This window comes from Ictidomys tridecemlineatus, chromosome 8 (assembly GCF_052094955.1).
Source record: "Ictidomys tridecemlineatus isolate mIctTri1 chromosome 8, mIctTri1.hap1, whole genome shotgun sequence".
In the NCBI taxonomy this organism is placed as follows: Eukaryota; Metazoa; Chordata; class Mammalia; order Rodentia; family Sciuridae; genus Ictidomys; species Ictidomys tridecemlineatus.
The window spans coordinates 150898323-150923830 of NC_135484.1; the positions used below are offsets into that span (position 1 = coordinate 150898323).

At 51.1% G+C, this 25508-nt stretch overlaps 1 protein-coding gene across 2 annotated transcripts in view; it reads right to left on the reverse strand.

Annotated features, from left to right (window-relative positions):
• Positions 1–25177, reverse strand: part of Mboat1 (membrane bound glycerophospholipid O-acyltransferase 1) — a 100343-nt gene extending 75166 nt beyond the window's left edge. The window contains exon 1 of one of the 2 annotated variants that reach the window (XM_078020590.1): positions 24716–25177. In XM_078020590.1, coding sequence (XP_077876716.1) covers positions 24716–24814 — 99 coding nt within the window. In that variant the 5' untranslated portion in view covers positions 24815–25177. The remainder of the gene's footprint in view (positions 1–24715) is intronic. The other variant, XM_078020591.1, reaches the window with a different exon arrangement.
• Between the last annotated feature and the right edge of the window lie 331 nt (positions 25178–25508).

A 25508-nucleotide genomic window follows, 5' to 3' on the forward strand; every position in this document is an offset into this window, starting at 1 on the left:
CACCAGCAACGACCAACTGTGACTCCACCACAGTGCCCTGGCCAGAAGGGTCGCCACCCAGCTCCACAACTTTGTTCGTATCTCTGCCATGTAAATGGAACAGTACTTTAGGACTCTGTGGGATCTTTGGCCAGTAATCCCAAGCAGGATGAGCAGAAAGAGGTGAGACCCACCGCAGACTCACCCGTGCAGGGAGGGCACGCGAGGAGGCCTCCGGGTGCTGGTGTTGACGTGGGAGCCCAGCCTCGCCATCCAAGCCAGCACCGGTGACGGCAGCATCCCTGAGGGGGAACTGGCGGAGGACCAGAAACTGTCCAAGGTGATGTCATGTCACAGTGGGTGGACAGAGAACAGCTCGTGACAATCCCGGGTAGACCATGGGAAGGCCACACTGGCGGACAGCAGGCAAGAAAGAGACGGTGACCTTTGGAGAGCAGGACCGTGGCCACTAAGCCACGGCTGGAGGTTAGGACTCCATCCGTGGGAGGATGACTAGCCCCCGTGTGTTAGGAAACTCTCCAAAGTTTGTGGTGACCAGTTAAGTCTGTCCTTCCCTCAACCACCCTCCACCAAAAGAACAGTAGACGTCCCAAGCCACATCTCTCCCAGGCTCATGGCCCTGTGGGTACACCCCATTCCCTACAGAAGGGAGACCCCCTTCAGCTGACCCCTCTCTCCTCTACCTCCGTCTGCCAGGGGGGCTTCCCCCCTCATTCTCACTCCTGCACCCACCCTGGGGCGTGCGCACATGCTGGGCTAGAGGTCTGCCTCACCACCTCTAGGTACCTGTGGAATCTAGCATTTCAACTGCAATGTGTGTGTGCGTGTGTGTGTGTGTATGTGTGTGTGTGTGTGTGTGTTAGGAGAGTTTGAGTCTCCTCTAGGCAGGGAACAGCTTTATTCATCTTTGTAAGAAAGATGGTAAATTTTTTATGCCAACTTGGCTAAACTAGGACACCAAGATATTTGGTCAAACAGAACTCTAGATATTTCTGTAAAGGCTTTTTTGTTTTTTAAAGATGAGATTCACATTTAATTCAGTAACATTGAATGAAGCCGATCAGCCTCATGTGGGTGGGCTTCATCCAGTCAGTAGAAGGCCTTGGCAGAGAGAGGATGACCTCTCCAGACGAAGAGGGGACCCTCCAGCAGCCGGCCCCTGAACTGGGCCTGCTGCTCTTCCCGGGTCTGCAGCTGCCAGTTTATCTGTGGATTCAGACTTGCTGAACCTCAGAGTCATGTGAGCCAGTTCCTTAAAATAAATCAACCTAGGTAGTTAGATAGATAGACAGACAGATAGATAGATGATTGATAGATAGATAGGTAATAGATAGGTAGATAGATAGATAGATAGATAGATGATAGATAGGTAATAGATAGATAGATAGATAGATAGACAGATAGATAGATGATTGATAGATAGATAGGTAATAGATAGGTAGGTAGATAGATAGATGATAGATACATAGATGATGGATAGGTAATAGACAATCAATTAGATGCATTTGTTGCTTCTATTTCCCTAGTGAGCTCTAATACCTAGCACCTAGCACAGTGCCTAATATGTGACAATACAAGGTCATTCTTTAGGACCCAAGCACGCTGCACTTACTTGCATCCCATCCTCTTAGCACACCTATGAGTTAGGGTTATCTGCATTTAACAGATGAAAACTCAGGGAGGCAGAGTAAGTTCCCCCAGGCTCAGAGGTGGTGAGGCAGACCCCTTAAGACCAATTCTACTTGACTCACTCCCTCACCTAAACAAGTGACTGGCAGAAAGGAAACGGGCTAGCTGTTGCCGAGAGCACAGTCCTGCTTGTGGGCCAGGTGAGAAGAGGAGGCTGCAGCTTGTTCTCCCCATGAGCGGCTCCCATGCCACTGTCCCTGAGGTGCTGGAGTGCCCCAAGCCCGGGTCCTCTTCCACTGAGCAGGTCTGAGCACTGGAAACGCCTGTGCCCTGAGTTCCCTCCCTGCCAGGGCGCAGGACGGGCACACAGCAGAATGAGGCGGGGTGTCCTGTGTGGAATGCAGACACCACACTGCCAAGGCCCCCTGGGCCCCACCGAGCAGGAAGAAAGGCCATGAGTTTGGGGCAGAGCCCTGCGGGAACCTTTGAAAATGGGAACATTCTACCCCAGGCTCCCCTTGAACTATGTAAAGGGGTGAAACTTCATCTGGCACTGGGACTTCAGAAAACCACAAGAAGACATCTACTCCTGGAAGGAAACAAACTAACCAGCAATTCAGAAGAAAAGCCACAGCCCCTTGGGTCAATGCCAATGATCAATTCCAGTTAATTTAACGGGTTCCACACTCTGACACACAGAAGGCAAAGCAAAGCTGTTGGCATCTGGAGCTGCTCAGTTTCAGCCTGTAAACATGGTTACAAACTATTTACCAAGTTGGTTGGAAACATGTAATACAAATTTAAACATCTCTGGATTAAAAATAACCTTGTATGTTTATTCCTCCAAAACATCTTTGACAACCACAACTTGCTCATTCAGATACTAATATAAAGTCCTCCCAAGGCCCTGACGGAGAATTCCCAAACTGCCTGGAATGTTTAAACACCGAGCAACAACCTGTTTGCACTAACCTAACTCAGACGCCAAGCCTCCTTAATATGGCCACATTTTACTAATTCTAAAGAGATGAGCAAAGTGGTCAGCATGCCAAGTTACAAAGAGCCAGACTTTGGCGTCAGGCAACCGGTTCTGCTACTAGCTAGCTGGGTGTCCTTGGGCAAGGGATCAAGTCTCGATGAGCTTAAGCCTTCTTATCTACAAAATGAGGAAGGGCATCACATTATATTCTCAAACTCCCCCAACCAAGTACATAAAACACGGCCTGGTTTTTCCACACCTCCTCCGCCATCCGAGTCTCTGATAGGGTTCCCCGGGATTGACTTTCTGCTCCTCACTTCCCCTCTGAAAAGAGTGTTACATTTTTATTTTACAAACATAAAACCATTTACAAAATCAGAAGAGATTGCACTATCTCTACTCTCAACAAAGAAGAAAAGGAGGAAAACAGTCGTGCGTCGCTAAGTGAAAAGTCCCTGGGAATTAAAAAGAAAACAAGTGGAGAGAATGAACGCGTTGGTCAGGCCAAGGAAGGGGGAAACTTAATTGATTGGAGGCTTCCTGCCTAAGTCTGCGACACTACCTGGGGCACACGCTGACTCCGTGAACTGTAAAAGGGCCCAGAAGGATTAAGGGGTGCTCAGACACGCCCCTGACCAGGGTAGGAACAAGGAACCATAGGCAAAGGATGAAAGGAACAAAAGCCCCCCACACTCTCGGCCTTGGAACGAGCCAAGAATCCCTAAAGGGGGAAGTCTCAGAGACCCTCCGCACGGCACCCGGTACCTGTGCCCTGAAAACCAGGTGTCCCCTCCACGCCCTCGGCAGGACCTCCGGCAGTGTTGCAGGGTGGAGTAGTTCTTTGGATCCTGCCTTCTTAGATGGGGACGTCGCGAGGAAATTCTGACGCAGAAAGACCATGTGTTAAAAGGTGCCCAGGTGACGGGGGGCAGCCAGTGTCCGGGAATCAATGCGCTAAGCCAGGGTCACTGCCGTGAGGCTCTGAGGAGGCCTGAGGTCCTGGCGACACTCTGGGCCCCAACCCACTGTTAGGCCAGTGGTGACGACTTGGTGGCGACTTAGAACAAAGCAGCCCGTGTGGGAAAGGAACATCAATCAGATGCCGGAGGAAACACCTGTCAATCAGCCAGATCTCCTGACTAAGGCCTGTCAATCAGCAGGACCCCCTGGCCAATCCTGGAGTTCAGCCAACTCCCCTGACCAACTCCAAAGGGGCAAGGGACCCTAGAAACAACTTTTCCTGTCCCAAGCCCTTCCCTTCCTGCCGTAAGCCCCATAAAAGTCCAGTCCAGTCCAGCTTCCGTGCGGTTCCTCCTCAGACCCTCCTCCTGTCCCCTCTGTGGGTCTGATCGAGTTCCGCCCAGGAGTGACATCTCAATAGGGCCTTGTTCAGCAGCCCTTTTAAATCTGCCTCCTTTGGTCGCTGCACGCCTCGCCTGATCCGACACCCACCAGTTGATCACTTCCACCTACGTGGCTTTTCCAAGAGTCACTGTGCAGAGTGGATCCCGTTTCGGCCAGCTTCCTTCAGTCGCTGAAAAGTCGAAGCCACGGCTGCTGGGCCAAGGTCTTCACGGCTTCTTCCCACCTCCAGCCACTCCGCCCGCCTGTGCCAGGGAACCCCCACTCACCACTTCCTCTGCCATTCCCAGTGGGCCACCCTCCCTCGGCTCCTGCACCCACCACACTCCACCAGGACTGTCCCCAGGGGCACCTCTGCTGTGGTCTCAGCTGACGTCCACCCCCTGGAACCAGGCGGCTCACTCCCTCTCCTGGCCCACCTGCGGCTGGATGCCCAGGAGGTCGGGGCACACCTGCCTACAGGGCTTTCTCTCCTCAGCTGGTTTCCACCTTCACGTGGCCCAAGGAGAGAGAAGTCACCTCACCTCCAGCCACCTCACCTCCCAGCCTCTGCTGCCAGCTGCCCTGGCCGTCCTAAGAACCGCCATCTCCACGATATCCCGACTCTTTCTCTTCCTGCGCCTCCGGCTCCAGACCCGTTGGCTTCAGGACTAGAATGTTCCCAAGCAACACGCCGTCTGGTGTCGGCACCAGCACCTCCTTCCGTGGAGTCCTAAGGATTTCCTTCTTTTTCTCAGCTGACACCCTGCAAGCGCTCTCCCTGCCTCGGTAAACGAGTACAACTCCCCCAGTCCTGTCGCATCAGGGCAGGACTCTTCCTACTTATTTCAGGAATTTTAATTGGCCAAGAATGTCTGCTCACCCTGGATGACGAGCTATTTTGAAAAACCACTGCAGAACGGCTGAGCTGAGCCATTAGCAGGATTTCCTCGCACACTCCCGTTGAGTGGGGTTGAGGACACTTGGACGGTCCTTTGCCACCAGTTTTCCAGAGGGTGACACCTAGGTATCCACTGTGACACGACACGCAGCAGCTCTCTGACCCACGTTCCCTCCCTGACACCTGCTCCCGTGGCCAGGGGCTCTTCCCTCGGCAGCCCTGGGAGCCACGCCTGCCCTCTCCGCCCCGCTCTCAGCTCTTCAGGTTTCTCCTGTAGGTGACACCTGCAGCGTCTGCCTGTCTTTCTGGGCGGACTGATCTCACTCGACAGCGCGTTCTCCTGGCTCCTCGGTGGCGTTTCAGTGGTGGGGCTTCCTTCTTCCTTTGGCTGAAGGCACATGTGCACCAGACTTTCCTTCCTTCTGTTTTATTGTACTTGTTCTCTTTAGTTACTGTGACAATAGAGTGTATCTGGCATCTCGCACCTACATGGAGTATCACTTCCCACCCTTGGGGTTGACATGACGTGGGGTCTCGTTGGTCGTATATTCACATATGAACATAGGAAAGCTACGTCTAATTCATTCCACTGTCTTTCCCAACCCTTCCCCCTCCCTCCCCTTACTCCCCTTCAGTCTGGCTCATGCTACGGCACTTGCCTAACACCAGGCTTGTTCCTCCATCTGTCCATTGATGGCCGCAGGCTGACACCATATTTTGGCTCTTGTGAGATCTTTTTCTTAGATTTTAAATAAGATAATGCTGGGCTTGTGTGGAAACAATCACATGGGGAAACTTTAAAAGTTTCCTTTACCCTCCCCAGTCCTGATCCTCAGGGTGCATGAGAAGGTCAAGGTCACCGTGACTCCTGTCTATGCTTCGGTGACTACGTTTCTAAAACCAGATAGAAGACAAATAGACAGACGGATGGACCAAGTCTTCTTAGTGTTGAGTTTCAGTGGCTCAGGGTTCTGGCCTGACTTACTCTTCTTATTCAGAACCCCGCACTCCTTTCCTTCTGAGCTCATTTTCTCTGAACAGCTGTGGGTCCGCAGTTGGGATCTACCACATTTGAATCTAATTTTTTTAAAATTTTTTAAAAAAAACATTCATTTTCATTTTTTAGTTGTAACTGGACACGATATCTTCATTTTATTTATTCATTTCTATGTGGTGCTGAGAATCGAACCCAGGGCCCCGCACATGCCAGGAGAGCACTCTGCCACTGAGCCACAATCCCAGCCTCCTGTAATTGCTCCTCTACTACTTCATGTGTAGGATCTTCCTGTCTTTACTCACTGAGAAAGGCCGCCCCTCTGACCACTGACTTGCTCATTAATACTGGACGGGAGTCACGGGGGCTGACAGCTGGATTAGGAGCAGAATTCAGGGTAGGCAGGGACGTCAGAAGAGGGTTGGGCCCAGCCTAGTAAGGAAAAAACCCTGGGGAGAGGCGGGCTGTGACTCCGACTGCACACACACGGCTGCTGCAGCCACCTGTCCTGCTGCAGTGACACCAGACAGCAAAGCAAGCCCCCTGGGTCATTTACCACACCCGACTAGCCGGATAGGGCACTTCCAAAGTGCGTAGTGACCTGAGTCATTCCCACATTCACCCAGTCTCTGAATCATCCTGCTCCGAGGCTCCTCTTCCTGCCCTTAGGCATAAAGCCAGTGAGAGTCCAGGGCAGGAACCCGCATGACCAAATCCTGGCTCTGTGCTGTGCAGCCATGAACCCACAGTCACGCGGCCCGGGGCTCTCAGGGAGGAAAGTTAAGAAACAAGCAAGTTGGGCTGTTCTGTGGCTTCGATGACGAGCTCCATGTGAAGCCCTTAGCATAACCAGCAGCCCAGAAAACCACGTGGAAGCCTTATTCACAGCCACGGGAGCACTGCGGCCAGAGGCTGAAGGCAGAGCTATTCCCCAGCAAGAGTGTACGGGGATACCTACAGCCCAGACCTTTTGGGAACCAGAGGTGTGTTCTTTTCTCACTAAAAGAGTGAGAAAGAGCCGGGTGTGTTGGCGCAAGCCTGTAATCCCAGCAGCTACCGAGGCTGAGGCCAAGAGGATTGAGAGTTCAAAGCCAGCCTCAGCAAAAAGTGAGGTGCTAAGCCACTCAGTGAGACCCTGTCTCTAAATAAAATACAAATAGGGCTGGGGGTGTGGCTCAGTCATCAAGTGCCCCTGAGTTCAATCCCTGGTATCCCCCCCCACCCTGTCACCAAAAAAAGAAGAAAGAAGTTCTATCTTTTTTATACCCAGTGGTTGGAAAATAAGTAGAAATGGTAGCTGGCGGCCTGTTTCAGAAAACAACTGATTGATTTATTTATTAGAATTCTCACAGCAAAGCCACTACGGTGGCCATGAACACAGCTCGATTAGCAACCCCAGGACTTCAGAGATCAGAAGTAATTTGTTCCTGAGAAAAAGACCCATTCCTTTGAGAGTCTCTTCATATTTCCTGGGTACATCTGATGAGATTTCCACCTTCCCATTTCACTACAATCAAAAAATTTTTCTTTCTGTCATCCACATCTTTTCAGGCAGCCTACTTTTGCCCCATCTTTTCTGCTGTGAGCTTAAAACCCTGTTGTTTCCCACACTGAGCCTGCTCTGTCTTCTACATACTAACTTCCTCCAAAGCCCACCCCACCCAGACACCTATCCATTCCTTAAGGTGGTTCTAAGAATACATCTGCATCCCAGATGGTCCAGGGGAGAAAGACAGATGTGCAGCCTGGACCCTTTCAAAGTGAACTCTAAACTGCTTATGAAATTCAGAGTTGCCACAGCAACACCTGTTTCTCCACTCGCTTCAGAACGGATGGGCTGGCGATGGGTGGTAAGAGCCAACACCTCTGTGCTAACAGCTGGCTGAAACCTTCCCAGGCCACTCACCTCGTTCCATATTTACACCAGCCCTTTCTGCAGGGATTATCAGTGCATTTTACAGATAAGGAATCCAGCGGAAAGAGCTGACCCAAGGCCACACACCCAAGACACACTGGCCCTAGGCCTCCCATTCAGCCCTTCACAGTCCTGTTCCAGCCATTCCCGCTGCCCTGGATCAAGGTGAGCTCACAGGACACCCCAGGGGAAAAACAAATGTCACCTTCATACCCTGGTTGGGAGTTTTTTCCACCTTGATTCCACTGGAATGTCATAACTCCTTGTTTCAGAAAAACCAAGTCCCAATGTATGAGAACCAGCCACCCAAGGCCGATGGTGTCATGAGACGGAAGGCAGAGGCAATTTCTTTTCAGATCCAGAAGTGCACCAAGTGACATTTATTAGGGACTTATAAAGAGAACTGTGTGTTGGCCATCAGCAAGCCAGGTGGATCCCTGCACATCCAGGCAAGAGGGAGGGGCTTACATGCTAAGTTCGACAAAGGTAGGCTGGGCCCACCAGAATATTCCTGAACTCTCTCAAGCACTATGAACGTGTCCACCGCCAGGCAGCGACGTCTGGCGTGAGAAGCTTGGCTGTCTGAATGACTCAGGGGCTTGGGATTCGTGATGGAGGCAAGATAGAGGCTACCGTGTTGGATCCCTACTTCACCGTGAGCAGAGGCCGGCATGGCTTCTTGTGGCTGAAACAATACTGTCCATGGCCTGTGACAAGGAGAGGCTGGGTGGAGAACAGGCGGCATCCTGAAGAGGCAGAATGGCAGTTCCAGGGCCGAAACTTAACGAAGGGATGTCGCAGTGGGCAGGGCAAAGGCACGAGGGGCTTGTTGGGTGGGTCTCTGAGGTCCCTGTTGTTTGGGGGTGGAACCCTCCGGGGGTGGGGACTGGATGGAGGTTAGGTCACTGGAGGTGAGCCCTGGGAAGTGGCCTCTTCGTCTCCCTCTCTGCTGTCCAGCAGCCAGGGGTCACAGGCCTCCCCTGGCCACACGTTCCCAGTGCGATTGGTCCTGCATCTTATAGAAACACCCAATCAGAATCCGTCTGCTCTTTTTCTCAAAATTGGACAGGCTTCGGGGTTGTGAGGGAGCTCCCAGAGGTGGAGGGCCGTTTCCCCCACATCACACCTAGGGTGACATCCGACAGCTCTCGGTGCTGATGTGGGCCTGCCTGGAGCACTGGACAGTGGTGTGTGGTCCAGCTTCTCCACGGCGCTCTTGAGTAGCAAGTGGCTACGCGCAGCAAGGAGTGGGGAGTATATTCCCCTTCCTCAAGGCAGAGGGTCTAAAGAAGTTATTTGAAATTCTTCAGGGAATTCCAAATTGTCTTTTTTTCTTACAATTACTTATTTACTCAATCATTTATTTATATCAAATATGAACTCACTGGATGTTTATTTTCAAATTCTATCATCTATACTACCTATAACCTCTACCTCTTTAATCTGTACTCCTTTAGGTTAACATTTCTTTATTTGTTTGCTTAAATTATCCGGCTTTGGCCAGTTTCAACTGCTCCTGTATCCACTTGACATCCCATTATCATTTATGGGTTGTGTTTCTGAGTACTTCCATACTTTCCAACACTTACAAAATGCTCCAAACTCCTCGTGTATATTTCCTGGCCCAGTCCTAGAATTGGCTATTCCTTCAAGGAGCCCTGGTACCTTCTACTGGAGAATGGTTCGAGGAGCCAAGATGAGGCTTGGGTGCACCTGTTACTGACGGAGTGTCACGTCCTACAGACCCTCTCACCTGATAAAGCAAGGAAATTCAAGTGTGTGTGCGAACCCTTGACTCTTCACATACCCATCAGTACTCTTGTAGGTAACCACCTGTATTAGCTAGGCTGATGCACTGATGGACCGGTCCTTCCCAGGCCTGCACAGCCGAACAGCTAAGAAAGTAAAAGAATTCCTCAGAAACCAGAAATGCAAGAAAGAAAAAATCCGAGATTCAAACACTATCAGAGCTGGTGTTTGCCTAACCAAACGGCCTAGGGCTTGGAGGGGAGCCTCTGGAAAGAGACCGCGCAGGAAGAAATGGGGCTCTGCACGAAGCTAAGACACATCTTGAGACCAGGATCCCACTGAAGCCTCTAACAGGACATGGCTCACAAGAAGAAAGAAAGACTTGCCTCCCACAGAGGAAGACAGCAGATGTGTGCTTAGAGGGGACTTGGCTCGGGGCAGAGTCAAAAGTGCAAAGACTCCCCTGAGGCTGAGGGTCTGGGGGCCCTTCACACGCCCTGTGTGGCAAAACAGAATCCAAAGCAGGAAATGCAGTTTATGAGCCAGACTGAGAAGGCCCCGGGTGCCTAGCGGAAGTACTGAGACCTTAAATCCAGGCCTCAAAATACTCTCACAGATGAAACACAAGAGAGAAGGGGCATGCAATCCAAAGTCACCAAAGACCCCGGAGATGAAAGAAGCCAGTCGCTCCGACCACATGCCCTACGGTTCCATTTATGTGGAACGTCCGGAAAAGGCAAAGTTACATGGGAAGAAAGTGGATTGACAGGTGCCAGGATTGGGGTGTGGGGGGGAGGGGGAGGCCCAGGGCAGGGGGAAATGGGGACGGCTAGGGGTGGGCTTTCCTTTCAGAGGAGATGGAAATGTTCTCTAAAATGAGGCGGTGACAATGGTCAGATAATCTTGTCACTATACTGAAAAACTCATTTTCGATGGGTCAATTAGCTGATGTGACAATAATGGGAAAGTCGATAAGATTCAAAAAATCTGGAGATTTCTAACAGCTACGGCGTACTCACCTAAGTATTTTGGTTTGGGCAAATGAACCATGGGAACAGAAACACATTCTCTTGAGCTCAAAAGCAGCAGAAGGAAGGCTCTCCCCTCAGGGCGTCACCGTGGGGCCCTCTTCAGCAAAGGAGAGCAGGGGCCACCTCTCCTGCCCTCCAAGGTCTTGGGGTGTCCTCTCTGGGCTCCTGTGGCTGCTGCCCTTCTCAGCCAGTTCACTGTCTTATTTAAGTTCCCGTCCTTTCGTTGGGCAGTCTGCAGTCTAGCTGTGCTTATACCAATTTTCTTACTCTTTTCTACCTTCTCCAGTTGTTTTGAAACTCAACAGGGAACCAAATCTAGACACACATTACTCTGATAAATGTTTGAAGGTCGCCAAGTACACAAGAGGTGGCTTTTCAGCCCTCATAAAAAGTCATAAGTTGTCCAATTTCTAAATCACTTTACAGCCCACTCCTTCTCTTCAAATTCTCCCTGCAATTTTAACCAGCAAAGACTTGCAGCCATAATTCATGATTCCTGATCACGGTGGAAACAGCCCCACCCTATATCTTGATGAAATGACTGTTTTTAGTTTATAGCCTCATTATCTTTTAAACCTAGATAACCAAACTGGCATTCAGATAAAGATGTATCGACAACAATCTAAATACGTCATTGGAAAGATGAAAAGAATAAAGTCAACTTAGGTTTTGCAACTTAGTAAACCTAATTATAAAATTAAGTAGACATTACCTCAATAAGGCTAAAACTAAGGAAAGACAAGATCTTCCATGTGCCTTTGTAAACTCTATCCAAGGACCCATATATTTTTTAAAAAACTGAAAAGTAAAAATTTCTGTTTGTTTTTCTCTCCACAATTTGTACAAAGTGGCTCTCTGAATATCAATCTCTATCATGTTGACTGGCTTCCCTTTGGCTAAAATAAGGTAAGTTCATGCTTATTGCTGTAGACAGTGGTCAGTAATCTTTTATTTTTAATTTTATTTATTCTAATTCATTACATACGACAGCAGAAAGCAAATCAATTCATAGTGCACATATAGAGCACAATCTTTCATTTCATCTCTGGTTGGACACAAAGTAGAGTCACACCATTCGTGTCTTCATACATGTACTCAGGGTAACGATGTCCATCTCACTCCACTATCTTTCCTACCCCACTGCCCTCTGCCTTACCTTCCCTCCCCTTTGCCCTATCTAAAGTTCCTCTATTCCTCCCAAGCTCCCCCCACATCTCCATTATGTATCAGCATCCTTACATCAGAGAAAACATTCAGCATTTGATTTTTTTGAGATTGGCATGATAATCTCCAACTCCATCTGCTTACCTGCAAATGCCATGATTTTATTCTATATTAATGCTGAATAATATTCCATTGTGTGTGTGTCTCTGTGTGTGTGTGTGTGTGTGTGTGTGTGTGTGTGTGTGTATATATATATATATATATAAAACTCACATTTTCTTTATCCTTTCATCTCCTGAAGGGCACCTAGTAGTAGCACAAGAATTAAAATCAAGAAACAATAAATGGGATGGATTCAAACTAAAAAGCTTCTTCTCAGCAAAAGAAACAATCAATGAGTTGAACAGAGAGCCTACAGAATGGGAGCAAATTTTTACCATACGCACATCAGATGGATCAGTAATCTCTAGGATATATAAAGAACCCCAAAATCTTAACACAAAAAAACCCCAAATAACCCAATCAATAAATGGGCCAAGGAACTGCACAGACACTTTTCAAAATATGGTCAGTTATCTTCTAGAAAGCAGAAAGGAGGCTAAGCTCCACATTGCTGGTGGAAAAAAAAAATAAAAAGAGAAGCCTTTCTCTACAGGATCGCCCTCAGGATCTAAAAACAAACCTGCACACTACTGTGGAGGGTCCTGGATCCGTGAAGGGTCCTGGAACGGCAGAGCTGAACTGGCCTTAAGGATCCATGGAGGGGAGACACAGGTTCTGGGGAAACCCTACCAAGGGCAGAGCCACTTACATCCCTGACGCACAGGGCATCCGAGAATCTTCCGTGTCCGCACCTAAAACCAGAATCACTTCTCTCATGTCAGGCTTCTGCCTCCCTGGGCTCTCCTTCTCACAGGTGGCCCTGGGATGGAGACCCTGAGCCGTCCCCAGTCCTGGGCATGAGCAGAGGTGCCCAAAGGGCAGCATATGCAGAGTGCGCTAAGGCCAAGGCGATTCTTGGGAGAGCAAAACAGCTTCCAGAGAAGGCGGAAAGGAGGTCTCGTCTCCAGAGCTCTGAACGGGAGACAGAGGAGGACCAAGAGACCGTGTTAAGTTGAAAGATGGGGAAATGCAAGGAGAAGGGTCCCAGATTCTCACCCGCGTCAGAGAGACTGGCTTATTTCACTTAGCATGATAACATCTCACTGCAGGTGGTCAGAGAGCAGAAAGACGCTAGACAAACTTCGCATCAGGTTTCTCTGAAAGGATGTACCTGGGGCTGCCGGTGAGTGCAGGAGATTGGCCAGTTAGAAAAGTGGGGACGGGGAGGGGGCGGAGACTGACTTTTCAGTATATATATATATATATATCCTTTTCCTCCTGTGATTTTAATAAATCTAAGTGTGTGTACTTCGAGGTCAGAAATGTAGAATTTTACTTTTAAACTGTAGTAATACCAAATTTTAAAAAAAAAATGGTAAAACACAAAATATCCAAACAGTAAATGACTTAAAACAAAGAGCAAAAAAGAACACCAGGAAAAAAAAGTTCCATCCCAGTGACCCTCACAGTTAAGCCACTTTCATGAAATTTCATAAAGTGACTTTTGAGTGTAGCAACTTCCTGTCGGCCTGGGCGACCTTTGCCGGGTACCTCTGCTGACTCATCTGCTCCGGAGCAGAGCTGCACAGGGGTGAATGAGACAGAGTGGAGAGGGGGAAAAAAAAAAAACACAGTCATTTTTTTTTTTTTTAATTTTAATTCCTTGTTTGAAAAGAAGAGTTTAGAACGGCCTGAACTTGAACTTTTCAAATGTACCCATGCTGTTTCCAAATTAAACCAGAACCTGAGCTCTGGGTCACTGGGTAAATAAACCTGTGGATGGAATGTGTATGTGACGTGTGGGTTAGGAAATCCCCAGCAATATCAGTCCAGAAATCTCCAGGCGATATTTTAAACTGTCCAAAGCCCATTGTAGACTTTCAGGCCCATACCTCAAATCACTAACGCAGAAAAGATGGATCTCTAGTAACTTTAAAAAGCTCCAGAGCCCCACTATTACAGGGAAGTTGGTAAGTGAGTCACCAAGCCCACATTATTTTAGGATCACTAAGAAACATGTTACAAGTGGGTTAATGAGTCCATCTCACTGCAGATGGTCACATTTCGTAAGCCCAGGGGGACAGCAGCCTTTTAATAAAGCACGTTTTGAACCAGTACAAACTCCTGGAAGTTATTTTCCCACTGATGACTCTCCATCCTTCTGCTCCTGGCCAAACTACTAGGGACTGTCCTTAATAAGACCGCAGCAAATCTTCCCTTTATCTCATTTACTGATAGGGCTCACTTGCTTAAAATAGAAGTTTCCTTGGGCAGCTCACAACCACTGCTACAAAATGACACACACAGAATCCTCTTCATTGCTGTAGGAGAGATACTTCCAGCTGGGCGTAGTGGGACACATCTGTAATCCCAGCAGCTTGGGAGGCTGAGGCAGGAGGATTGTGAGTTCAAAGCCAGCCTCAGCAAAAGTGAGGCACTAAGCAACTCAGTGAGACCCTCTCTCTAAATAAAATACAATATAGGACTGGGGATGTGGCTCAGTGGTCAAGTGCCCCTGGGTTCAATCCCCAATACCCCTATTTCTTATTACCCAAAAAAATAAAAAGAGATTTCCAGGCTGAACATCTCTGAGTAGGGTCTTTTCCTGAAATTGCTTTTGTAAATGTGATTCAGAGACCATGCTACAGATCACTTGAGAGTATCTTACAGGTGTGACTTCACTTGGCACCTAAGGGAAACTTCTACCTGCTGGTCACAGGAATCTGAGACAACTAGCTCAAAAAAAAAAAAAAAATGATGTTAATAATTGCATCTGTCGCGGCCCTTGATGAAACTTTCAGCTCCATACAATGGAAATGAAAGTGTATTATAATTAAGCAACCCAAGATTAACATTTAACTACCAGCAACTGAGCCACGACTTAACTTTTAAATTCGTAATAGGCCTATTTGATCTGAAATTCTGATACCAAATAACAGACAGGCCCAACTCAGCTGGTAAAAGAACTGGCTCCCAATTTTATTTTAATTTCATCATTCATTCCAAACCACAAATGTAAACAAAATTCCATTTTAATTCAACAAATATGAATTCAGTCCCTACTCAGCATACAAAGGGACTTCACATCCATTCTCAGTGGCATTACATAGAATTTATGGGAGGCCATTGTTTTGTTCTGGCCTCCTGCACGAGACCTCAACAGATCAGACCAAACCAGAAAGGGCTCATGGTGCTGGGTGAACTTCAAAACGAGCCAGTTCTCCCCCAAAACATCCACAGCAACCAATAGCCCACATGATGCAGAAGCCTTCTCTTTTATTCACTTATTTATTTATTTGGGGATTGAACTCGCTCAACTACTGAGCCATATCCCCAGCCTTATTTTGTATTTTATTTAGAGACAGGATCTCACTCAGTTGCTTAGCACCTCACTTTTTGCAGAGGCTGACTTTGAACTCACCATCCTCCTGACTCAGCCTCCAGAGCCACTGGGATCACAGGCCTGGGCCCCTGCGCCAGGCGAAGCCCTCTCTGTGTTCATCCAATCTGCCCTTTGTTTATTGTTTCCACTTCCCTCTGCCTTTTCTCCTATAAAGCCCACCTGGTCTGTGCAGCTCAGAGGAGCACCTTCCTGTGTGTAGGTAGATGTGGCCCAACTCATGAACCGCTAAGGAAAGGCAATCAGATCCTGAAAATCAATCCTTGACACGTATTTCTTTGACAGTGGTCACTGCCCACAGAGCATCACTCTTTTCTAAAGAGAGTGATGCGGCCTTTGCTACAACAGCTTCTTCCTGGGGTATTCTGATTGTCCCACTTGGTCCCTGCCCCCCCCCCCAATTCCTCTTACCTGTCCTCTTCTCCTGCAGTGGCTACTCCAGGAAGTTGTCCCCCAGCACCCTGTGGACCAGCCTGTAGATGCTAAGGCCCCTTGTCCTTGGGCAAGGGTGTACACACAGGTCCGGAGGCAGGGAGCACATCATATTGCAAGGCTTGACAGCAGTTGAACAAGTGCTCCAAGGTTTGTCTTCTAGAAGACCCAGACTCACCCCTGATCCCCAATCCCTGGCACGCAGTGCTCAGTAAGTAACAGCTGAAGCCTCTCAGAGTTAGGCAGAGCAGAAAGACCAATAAGTAGATATCAGAAACACAAGGTAAGAGCACAACTGTACAGAGTGGACAGGATGCTGTGAAGATCAGGAAAAATGGGCCTCATCAATTAGCACTTTCAAGGGGAAATGGTGCTATGTTCACGGACTTGGTAGAACATGGGTGCAGTGTTTATAAACTATGAGAAGTGGTTACCAAAGTATTAGCATTCATCATAAGTGCTAAAAAAAAAAAAGTTCACTGGGTGGCACCCACCTGTAATCCCAGAAGTTAGGGAGGCTGAGGCAGGAGGATCGCAAGTTCAAAGCCAGCCTCAGCAACTTAGCAAGGCCCTAAGCAGCTCAACCAGACCCCATCTCTAAATAAAATGTATTTCTTTAAAGGGCTGGGGATGTGGCTCGGTGGTTCAGCACCCCTGCCTGGCTTCAATCCCTGGTACCAAAACAGAAACAGTGATGTTCGCTCGGGCAAGAATACATATTTTCTTTTTAGAAAACCAAACGTACTCGAGACATGGATGCGACTATTTAGAGGCTGGCTTCCTCTGCCTTGTCAGGGCGAATCCTCACTCAAATCTCCTTTCAGGCTGTAGGAAGATGCTGTGTCCAGCCGGCCGGCCCTCAGGGGTTTGTATAAACATGTGCAGACATTGAACTAGGAGAACTAAAGGAAAGCTCAGGGCTCCCTGGGGCCCTGGGACGGGGAGGCCCAGGTGACAGAGGGCCAGGGGGAGGCGGTCACAGAGCCTCAGGGACAAGCACAGGAGGAGGACGAGCCCGGGGCGGGGAGTGTGAGCAGAGGCTGCAGGGTCCTGGAGGGACAGGAAGTAAAAGTCCCCAGCAGAGAGAGGAGCAGGTACCGCCCCGCGGGCAGCGCTGACCAGGAGCCAGCTCAGCACCAGGCCTGGCTCCTAGCCCAGCTCTGCCCTTCGCAGCTGCAGGGCTCCACGCGGTCACACAAGCCCAAGGGACCTGCTCTCCAATTCAAAGTGTGAGGAGTGACTGTCCGCGTTGTCAGGCCAGTTAAATGAGATAACGAGTGGTGAGGGTCAGCCACGGGGGTCACCTGAGCTCACCACACCTGCCCACCAGGAAGGTCAAAGCCCCAAGGTGCCTGGCCTCTGCTGCATGCCAGGGTGGGGATGGCCGTACCACACCCCGCTGGCTCTCCCCTCCATGACGGTCACATCAGGGCCCCAGGTGACGCGGGCAGCCAGCACTTTCCGGGGGGCCAGCCCACCTCCTGGGCTAACCTAGGGACCCCAGGGTGGGGGCTGCTCATCCTCCCACTGCGTAAAGGCTCCTCAGCTGGAAAGCAGAGGGGCCGGACGGAGGGGCGCCCAGTGTCCCAGCCCACCCCCTCAACACACCCATGCCCTTGAGCAGCTGGCGAAAGCCACCTCCCACCTCCCACCTCCCCATGCAACCTCGTGGGAATCACAAAGGAACTTTCCGCACACCGATATGGGGTCAGCCACTGGAGGCTGGACCCAGGTGGCCACCTCCCCACTGCACCCTCCAACTCACCCTCCCCAAGAAGGCCCTGCGCCCTTCCCCCTGGCATCTGGGCGCTGCTCTTGACTTCCTCCTCCTCCTGAGTCACCGGCCTTGCTCCCTCTCACCGCTGACCTCCCTCTGCCCCGTGTCCCCAGCAAAGTCAAAGTCCCTCCCGAAAGGCTCAGGCTGCTCCAGATGCCCCACTGCTGCGCCACCACCCGACTAAACCTGGCCTCCCAGCACGAGGAGCGCTAAGCGGCAGTGGCGCTGAGTGCCTGAGGGCCCCGCAGGCGGACTCTGGTCTTGCTGCTGGAAATCTGAGGCTCCCTCCACAGTCCCGACACTTCCGGTCCCAGGTGCACGGGCACTTTCAGTGTTGGGAGGGGAACCTGCCCGCGTCCCAGCTCCTGAGCTCGCTGAGCTGAGCTGACCTTCACCCCTCCCCTCGTGGCCACATGCCACCTTCAGGATGGCCCAGAGAGGCGTCACCAGAAATCTCACCCTGGGACTCGGGCCCCAGACCTCACTTGCTCCGCACCTGCTCCGTCCGAGGCCCTCATCTCCAGACAGCTCCCTTCGTGCTGGATCCACTCCCAACCGCTGTCAGCACCTCTCAAGGCCCAAGCTTCACTCCCCAGAGCCTTCTGGAGACTTCCAATGCTTCGCCTCTGCTCCTGAAAAGTGGCGCTCACAGGAAAGACGCTGGTGGGCATCTCTCTGGGCCCCAGGACTGAACGCTCAGCTGTCCACTACAGTCCCTCGGATCAGCCCCTAAAGACTGTGCAGCAGCTGGGTGGCCGAGGCAGGAAGATCGCAAGTTCAAAGCCAGCCTCAGAGGGTTAGGAGGCCCTAAGCAACTCAGCGAGACCCCGTCTCTAAATAAAATACAAAAAGGGGATGTGGCTGGGGATGTGGCTCAGTGGTCAAGTGCCCCTGAGTTCAATCCCCAGTACAAAAAAATAAAAGAAAAGAGTATGCAAAGCCTTCAGTCATCCCCAGAACCCCCACTTCCTCCTCGAGGCCGCCTCTTACACCCCTTCAGAAAATGAAAGTCCTTGAACAACTTAAAAAGTCCAGCGCCTTCCCTTGGCCATAGTAATGAGTCCCCAACGTCTGTTGGCAAAAGAATCACCAGGGAGCTGGGGACGTAGCTCAGAGGTAGAGCACTTACCTAGCACGGATGAGGCCCTGGGTTCAATCCCCAGCACCACAAGGAAAAAAAAAGAAAAAACAAACACAAAAAAATACAAGAATCGCCCATGGAGTCTCCTGGCCAGTCTCCTCACCAGTAGGTAGAGGCTGGATCTCAAAGACAACAATTTCTTGGGCACACTAGGGCTCCATCACTGAGATACATCCCCTCCCCTTTTTATTTTTTATTTTGAAGGACAGCCTCACTAAGTTGCGAAGGCTGGCCTCAAACTTTCGATCCTCCTGCCTCAGCCTCCCAAGTCACTGGTATTGTGGGCATGCACCACTGCACCAGTTATATTTTTAAAGGGTTGAAAAAAACAACATCAAAAAAAGAAAAAAAGAAAATTTTATGACACCTGAAAATGTCATGAAACTCAATTTTCAGCATCCCTAAGTGAGGTTGGAGGGGACACAACGGTGCCCACAGCGTACATGTCACCTATGGCTGCTTTGATGCCACCCATGGCAGAGTCAGCATTTGTGACAGGGACTGTATGGTCCAATATTCCTTGTCTGGCCCTTTGTAGGAAAAGCCTGCTGACCCCTGGTCTGAAAGTCAAGTGCTTTCCTGGGGCCCTGCTTCCCTCTGCATCCCACACTCCCAGATCCACACAACCGCACCCAGAGGAGCAGTCACCCGCAGGGACGCTGGGCACCAAGCGGTCACCCGCAGGGACACTGGGCACCAAGCGGTCACTCGCAGGGACACTGGGTTCCAGGAGGAGGCAGACAACTTCAGGCCTCACGGCTCTTCCCACCCAGCATGGCCCTCCCCACTTGGCCTCACAAACTCTTATTCACCCCTCAAGACCCAACTCCTGTCCTGCCTCAGGTGACAGCCAGGCCCCACCCCCTCCACCAGCGCGGCCGGGCTCTGCGCCCCATGTCCCCGAGCCCCATGTCCCCGCGCCCCATGTCCCCGCGGCCCCTGCCCCCGCCTGGCTCGGTTCTCTTGGTCCCAGCCATGTGGATAAGGTCCCCCAGCTCCAGGGCACCCTGTCCAGGCTCCACCCGTGGCGCCCGGCCTGCTGAGTGTGCGCCATTCACGGGAGCCCGCCGCCTGGAAAGCCCAGTGAGGGCAGGCTGCTGGAGGCAGAACCCCGGGGCACAGCGGGGGCAGCCTGGAGAACAGCAGGGCTGGGCCTGGGCGGAGGAGCTTCCTCCACAAACACTCTCTACTGTCCACCTTAAGAACGCAGCTCCTGGGGCTGGGGATGTGGGTCAGGGGGAACACGTGCTTAACCTGTGCAAGGCCCCAGCTCCACCCCAGCACCAAAAAATAGAAATGAAACAAGGTGTTCGACATTGAAGTTTAATAATGTATGACTCTGGCACATACTGTTACTAATGATCAGCTTTTATTGAGCACCTACTATATCCTGAGAATGGAAAGGAGGATAAAAACCCAGACCACAAGGATTCCTCAAACGAGTCTGGAGTTCAGCACCTGAACCCAGTAAGGTCACGATCTTGTAATACAACATTTGCCAAGTGTTCAATGCAAACAGCAAAGTCTACGGGCGTTCATTGTGGCCTATGGGCTTCCTCTCTCTGTTCCCCGGGCACCTTCTATAAACCTCTGAGTGGCACCACCTGTATACTTAGCATAGGTCTCGACCCCTCCACTGGTAGACGAGCTCTTCCAGGACGGGGAACTTAGGGGGTTTCTTGTTTTCTTTTTCTTTTTCTTTTTAATCCTTCCTTTTCTACCACTCAGCCAGGTACCTGGTACTAATAGGATTGGATAAATATTTAATTGATCTAATAATGACTGTGGAATGTGAGCCGAGCTTTCAGTGAAGGGCAACACTTAGATAAGAACAGGACTAAAGGTTGGCCTTTCCAAGCGCCACCAAGGGAACCAGCCAGGTGACTGAAAGCTCAGGGCAGGCTGAGAAAACCAAGGTCACGGCCCCCATGGGGTGGTCAGAACCCACTGTGGTCACCAGCGGTCACCAGCGGTCCAGAGTGCGGGTCTTTAAAGCTGGTCCTCATTCCTCCAGATGGGGCTGCAACAGAAGCTCACCGGACAGTCCTAGATCTTTCCTGCTTTAATCTCAAAATCAGTTCCTAGACTCTTACTTCCTGATCTATTTTTCCTTTTTTCCCCCCTAAATTGTTGGTGGGGGGGGGAAATCCTGGCTTAAGACTGAACTGAGGGCTGGGGATGTGGCTCAAGCAGTAGTGCACTTGCCTGGCATACGCGGGGCGCTGGGTTCAATCCTCAACATCACGTAAAAATAAAATAAATATATTGCATCCACCTAAACCTAAAAAATAAATAAATAAATATTAAAAAAAAAGACTGAACTGACCCTTGGCACTCACAGTCTGAGGGCACCTGGCCAGATATCCTTGGCGTCCAGAATTTGCGGCCACCACTAGAAGGACCTCAAGGCTGGAAGCATTCTCTTTTTCGGCTTTCCAAGTTCCCAGGACCTCCAGGCGCACCACACAAACAAATAATAGCAACGTTACAAGATCAGTCTGGAATCATCTTTCACCATGAGAAGGTTCCAGTGACTGCAGATCATGCCACAGTCGGCAACCAGAGCAAAGTGGGGAGGCATGAGAAGACGATGTTTAGAACTCCGTTCTCTGTTCCTTGATTCCCCATAACAGGGAAAGAAAAGCTCCTGCCTCATTCACCCAGGGTGAGTGCAGCTCTGCATCTAAATAATCCAAGACCTCCCAGGGGACCACGCTCAAAATGCAGAACAGGTCCCAAGTCCTCAGGTGTTCCCTACACTCTGATCTGAATTGCTACATTGTATTTGTCTCTAACTAAATACAGTGACTTTGCCTTTAACATCTTCAGTAGTTTGGCTGGTATAAGTCCCTGGAAACAAGGCTGAGGGTGTGTCCCCGTGGCAGAGTGCTTGCCTAGCATGTGTGAGGCACTGGGTTCGGCCCTTAGCACCACACAAAAACAAACAAAACCATTCTGCCCGTCTACAACTACAAAAAAAATTAATAAACAAAATAAGCATTTTAAAAAGTCCCTAGAAACCTCAACTTCATCCTTAATATACATATCACTGTACACAGGCACCCTTTAAGGGTGCCCAGAAGCTAAAGAGACAAATGGAAGAACCAGATGAAAAGTAATAACGAGTTCTCCACTTGCAAAGCAGATGCTCAGAAGATGTTCAGTTTTGTAGATAATCAACTCCCCGACCCAGGGACAACCAATCAATCAGAAATTATGAGTCAACGCAGGAACTACCAAGACCCTGAGGAGAGGATTCGATGACTCTAAGTGGCACATGAAGAACTGTTTGGGTAACTTGATGTGCGCTTTATCGTTTTTAGCTTATCTTGGGCTAATCGCCACTCATTCCACCCTCACCTCACTGGTCCCCATCCTGTGCCCCAGGAAGGGCCCCAGCAGACAAAAAGAGAAGGGCCAAGGTTCACTGCTTCCCGTCAGGATGTAGGGGAGGGGTCCACGGGGCCATGCCATGGACTTCTTCCCTTTTCCCCAGCAGCTGGAGATGTGGGTAACTCAACATCCTTTTCCTGGCCCTGCTGGGAGTGGGGCCCAGGGCCTCGTGCCTGCCAGGCAAGCGCGGGCTCAGCCGCACCCCAGCCCCTGGTCTTTGGTTCCCTGCCTAACCCAGTCTAAGCACTTCATGGAAGTCTCTCATTTCAACCCGTTAAATTCTGTTCCTTGCCAACACCCTGACCTAGGGCACTCTCTCTGTATGAAACTTCTCAGTCCCAAAATGTGGATCTTACTGCCCTCTCCTACTTTACACACAGGGCACGGAGGCTCCCAGAGGGTAGGGAACCAGCCAGAGGTCACAAAGGTGGTTGGCTGGCAAAGCAGGAATTCATCCAGACGGGTCTGACATCAAAGTCCTTAGAAAGCTTCAAAAGAGTGAAAGAAAACGCACCAACCTCCCAAACTCTCAGGCCACAGTTTAGCCTCAGACCACATTATTTACAGTCTGGGTTTTCCCTGGGTCTAAGACGAGCTGCCTGGGGCACGGCCCTATGGGTGCTTCTTTCACCAACAGTCACTCAGACTGAACCCAGCAGCCCACGCCTGTAATCCCAGAGGCTTGGGAGGCTGAGGCAGGAGGATGGAAAGTTCAAAGACAGCCTCAGCAACTTGGTGAGTCTCTAAAGAACTTAGCAAGACCCCATCTCTAAATAAAATATAAAGAGGTCCGGGATGTAGCTCGGTGGTAAGCACCCCTGAGTTCAATCCTCGGCACCAAAAAAAAAAAGTCATTCAGGGTTGACCTTGTTGGAAAGTGACCAGGACAACCTGAGACCTAACAGATGCCAAGTGTGTCATTTCCTGGGCACACATTTTCCCCTGGGCTCATTCCAGAAATCCCCTAATTCCTCTCAATCTTAAATATCTTTATGGTTCCTTCATTCTTTTTCATAAATTAAAATCAGAGATCCAGGAGATGGGGAGGCGGGTGAATGCAGTTATAAGCGTTAGTAACTCTACACTAGCACCTCGCAGCCATGACCTGTGGGGCCTTTCGTCTATATCTCTGTACGAAAAGCTCCCTGGATTCTCTTCTCTAGCAGTGCAGGATGCATTTTTTTTAAATGCAATTAAAATAAATTCCAATAGGAAGTGGAGAGATAAGTACGAAATAAATCCCCCTGAAGGAAATACAAGATAGAGCTATATTCCATTTCAGAAACAAAGTATTTGCTGTTGTGTCTGCCTCTGCCTGTGTCCCGGGCCTCTCCGGCCTCACGGGCTGAAGAGGGACAGAAGAAGGCATCCAAGCCCTCGCCAGACACTCTCCCAAGTTCTTGATTCTCTGGAATTTGCAATAGTCAGATCCTCAGAGTGGGCCAGGGAGAGGGTGGCTCAGTAAACAGTAGCTGAAGAGGGCAAAAAGCCAGGGCCGCTTCCTCATTGCTGGAGGAATGAGAGTGGAAAGGGAAGCAGGTAGGCGCTGGTCAGAAAATGAAAAAGAGCACCAGTGTGTGTGTGTGGGGGGGGGGACCCGGCAAAAACAGCGCAAAACACAGAGGCAGGCGCTTCTCCAGCACGCCCTGCACGGGTCCACTCAGCACAGAGCTGGTCCAGCCCCAGGCCCCCAAGGAACAGGAGAAGGACAGTAGCCTGAAAGGCTGTAATGGCAGCAGACAATTCCTGGACAGTCCCAGAGCTACCGGGGCCCCTCTGCTCCCACTCACAAGCCTCCAACCTCTGGAATTAACAAGGTCCTCAGAAAACAAAGTATCCCTTTTCCTCACTCCTGCCTTTCCGATGGCATCACACAGGACACAAAACAGCAGTCACACCTGTTGGCCCAGGCTCACTGATTAAAGTCTACAACCAGGTCTCTCATTCAAACCCATGGACTGAGAGGTCTGCAGGTCAGTCCGGATCACCTAAATTAAAATAATAAAGACTTAGCTGGCCTGGCAGAGCCAGCCATCCCGCTGTAGGGAGGATCCAGGTACAGAAGGATGCCAAATTCTAGGCGGCTTAGCAATATTGTTCTCAAAATAAAAGATAAAAAAAATTTTAAATGTTTAAAAAGTGTTAAGATGCAGCTCAATGGTGGAGCACCTCTGAGTCTAGTCCCCAATACTGAAAAAAAAGTTAAAAAAAAAAAAAAAAAACTTGACTACAATGACGGAGGAAACACTGGATTCATTTATCAGGCCATCTTAGAATTTGAACACAAACCAAAACTTGGGGGGGGGGCGGAGTTCAGTCGAACTTGCCATGCAGGTGTACAGAATATTTTTTAGTACATTTACAGAAAGAAGAATATTAAAACCAACTAGAGAGAGAGAGAGAGAGAGAGAGAGAGAGAGAGAGAGAGAGAGAGGGAGGGCGCGCGCCAGGCTTGGTGGCCCACTCCTGTAATCCCAGCGGCTCGGGTGGCTGAGACGGGAGGATCGCGAGTTCAAAGCCACTGACTGAAGTCCTTCAGAGTTGACCTGAGCCCAGGGCGCTAAGCAACTCAGTGAGACCCTGTGTCTAAATAGAATACAAAATAGGGCTGGGGGTGTGGCTCAGTGGTCGCGGGCCCCAGGGTTCTATCCGCGGTACTCCCACCTCCTACCTGTCCAGTACGGGGCAGGGGGACGGTGGAAGCACTTTCCTGACTTCGGGGTGGCGATCGCTCCCGCGCCCGGGTGCCCGCGGGCGGCGCAGTTACCTGGTCCAGCGGGATGCCCAGGAGCTCGCTGAGCGGGTGCAGACAGGTGGAGCCCGTGGTGCGGTAGGACGCGCGCGGCGGCGGCGGCTCTGGTGCCATCCTGCATCTTCGGGAGGCGGCTGCCCCGGCCCCAGCCCGCGCCACCCTGCGGGGCGGCCTCCTCCCGGGCCCGGGCGCTGTGCCAAGGGGCGGCCTCGGCCTGGCTCGCGGGGCACCGTGCGGGAGGGTGGCGACGCGCACCGGCGAAAACGCTCTGGGCGCAAACTTGGCGCTGGCGCAGCCGCCAAGGGCCTGGGAGGCCGGGCCGAACGCGCCGCGCTTCCCGCTCCCCTCCTCTCGGCGCCCATTGGCCCCGCGGCCGGGGACGCCCGGAGGGGGCGGGCGGGAGGAGCCGCGGGGACAGGGAGCCGGGCCCCACCCCGCCCTCCGCGGCCCAGGGGGACAGCGACGCGCGGGCGCCGCCCGGCCCGGAGGCTGGTGCGCGCGGCCCCGGGGGCGGGCGACGCCCCTTCCTTCTCCGGAGCTCGCCGCGCTCTCTCCCCGCCCACGGAACTGTCGCACCCGGTGCGGGCGCCTGCCACCCGGAGCAGCCCCGGCCCCACCCTGTCCGGGTTTCGCCGCGGTCGCCGCGCCCTCCCGGGTCCCCGCGGCCGCCCGGGCTTCCTGCGCTTTCCTTTCCAGCCGCGGAGACCCCCGATCCCAGGCCTCGCTGGGTCCGGCCGCTGTTCGGACCCCCGATCCCCGCAGGCGCGGGCCACTCACGCTCACACCGAGGACCGCTCACTCCGGATGG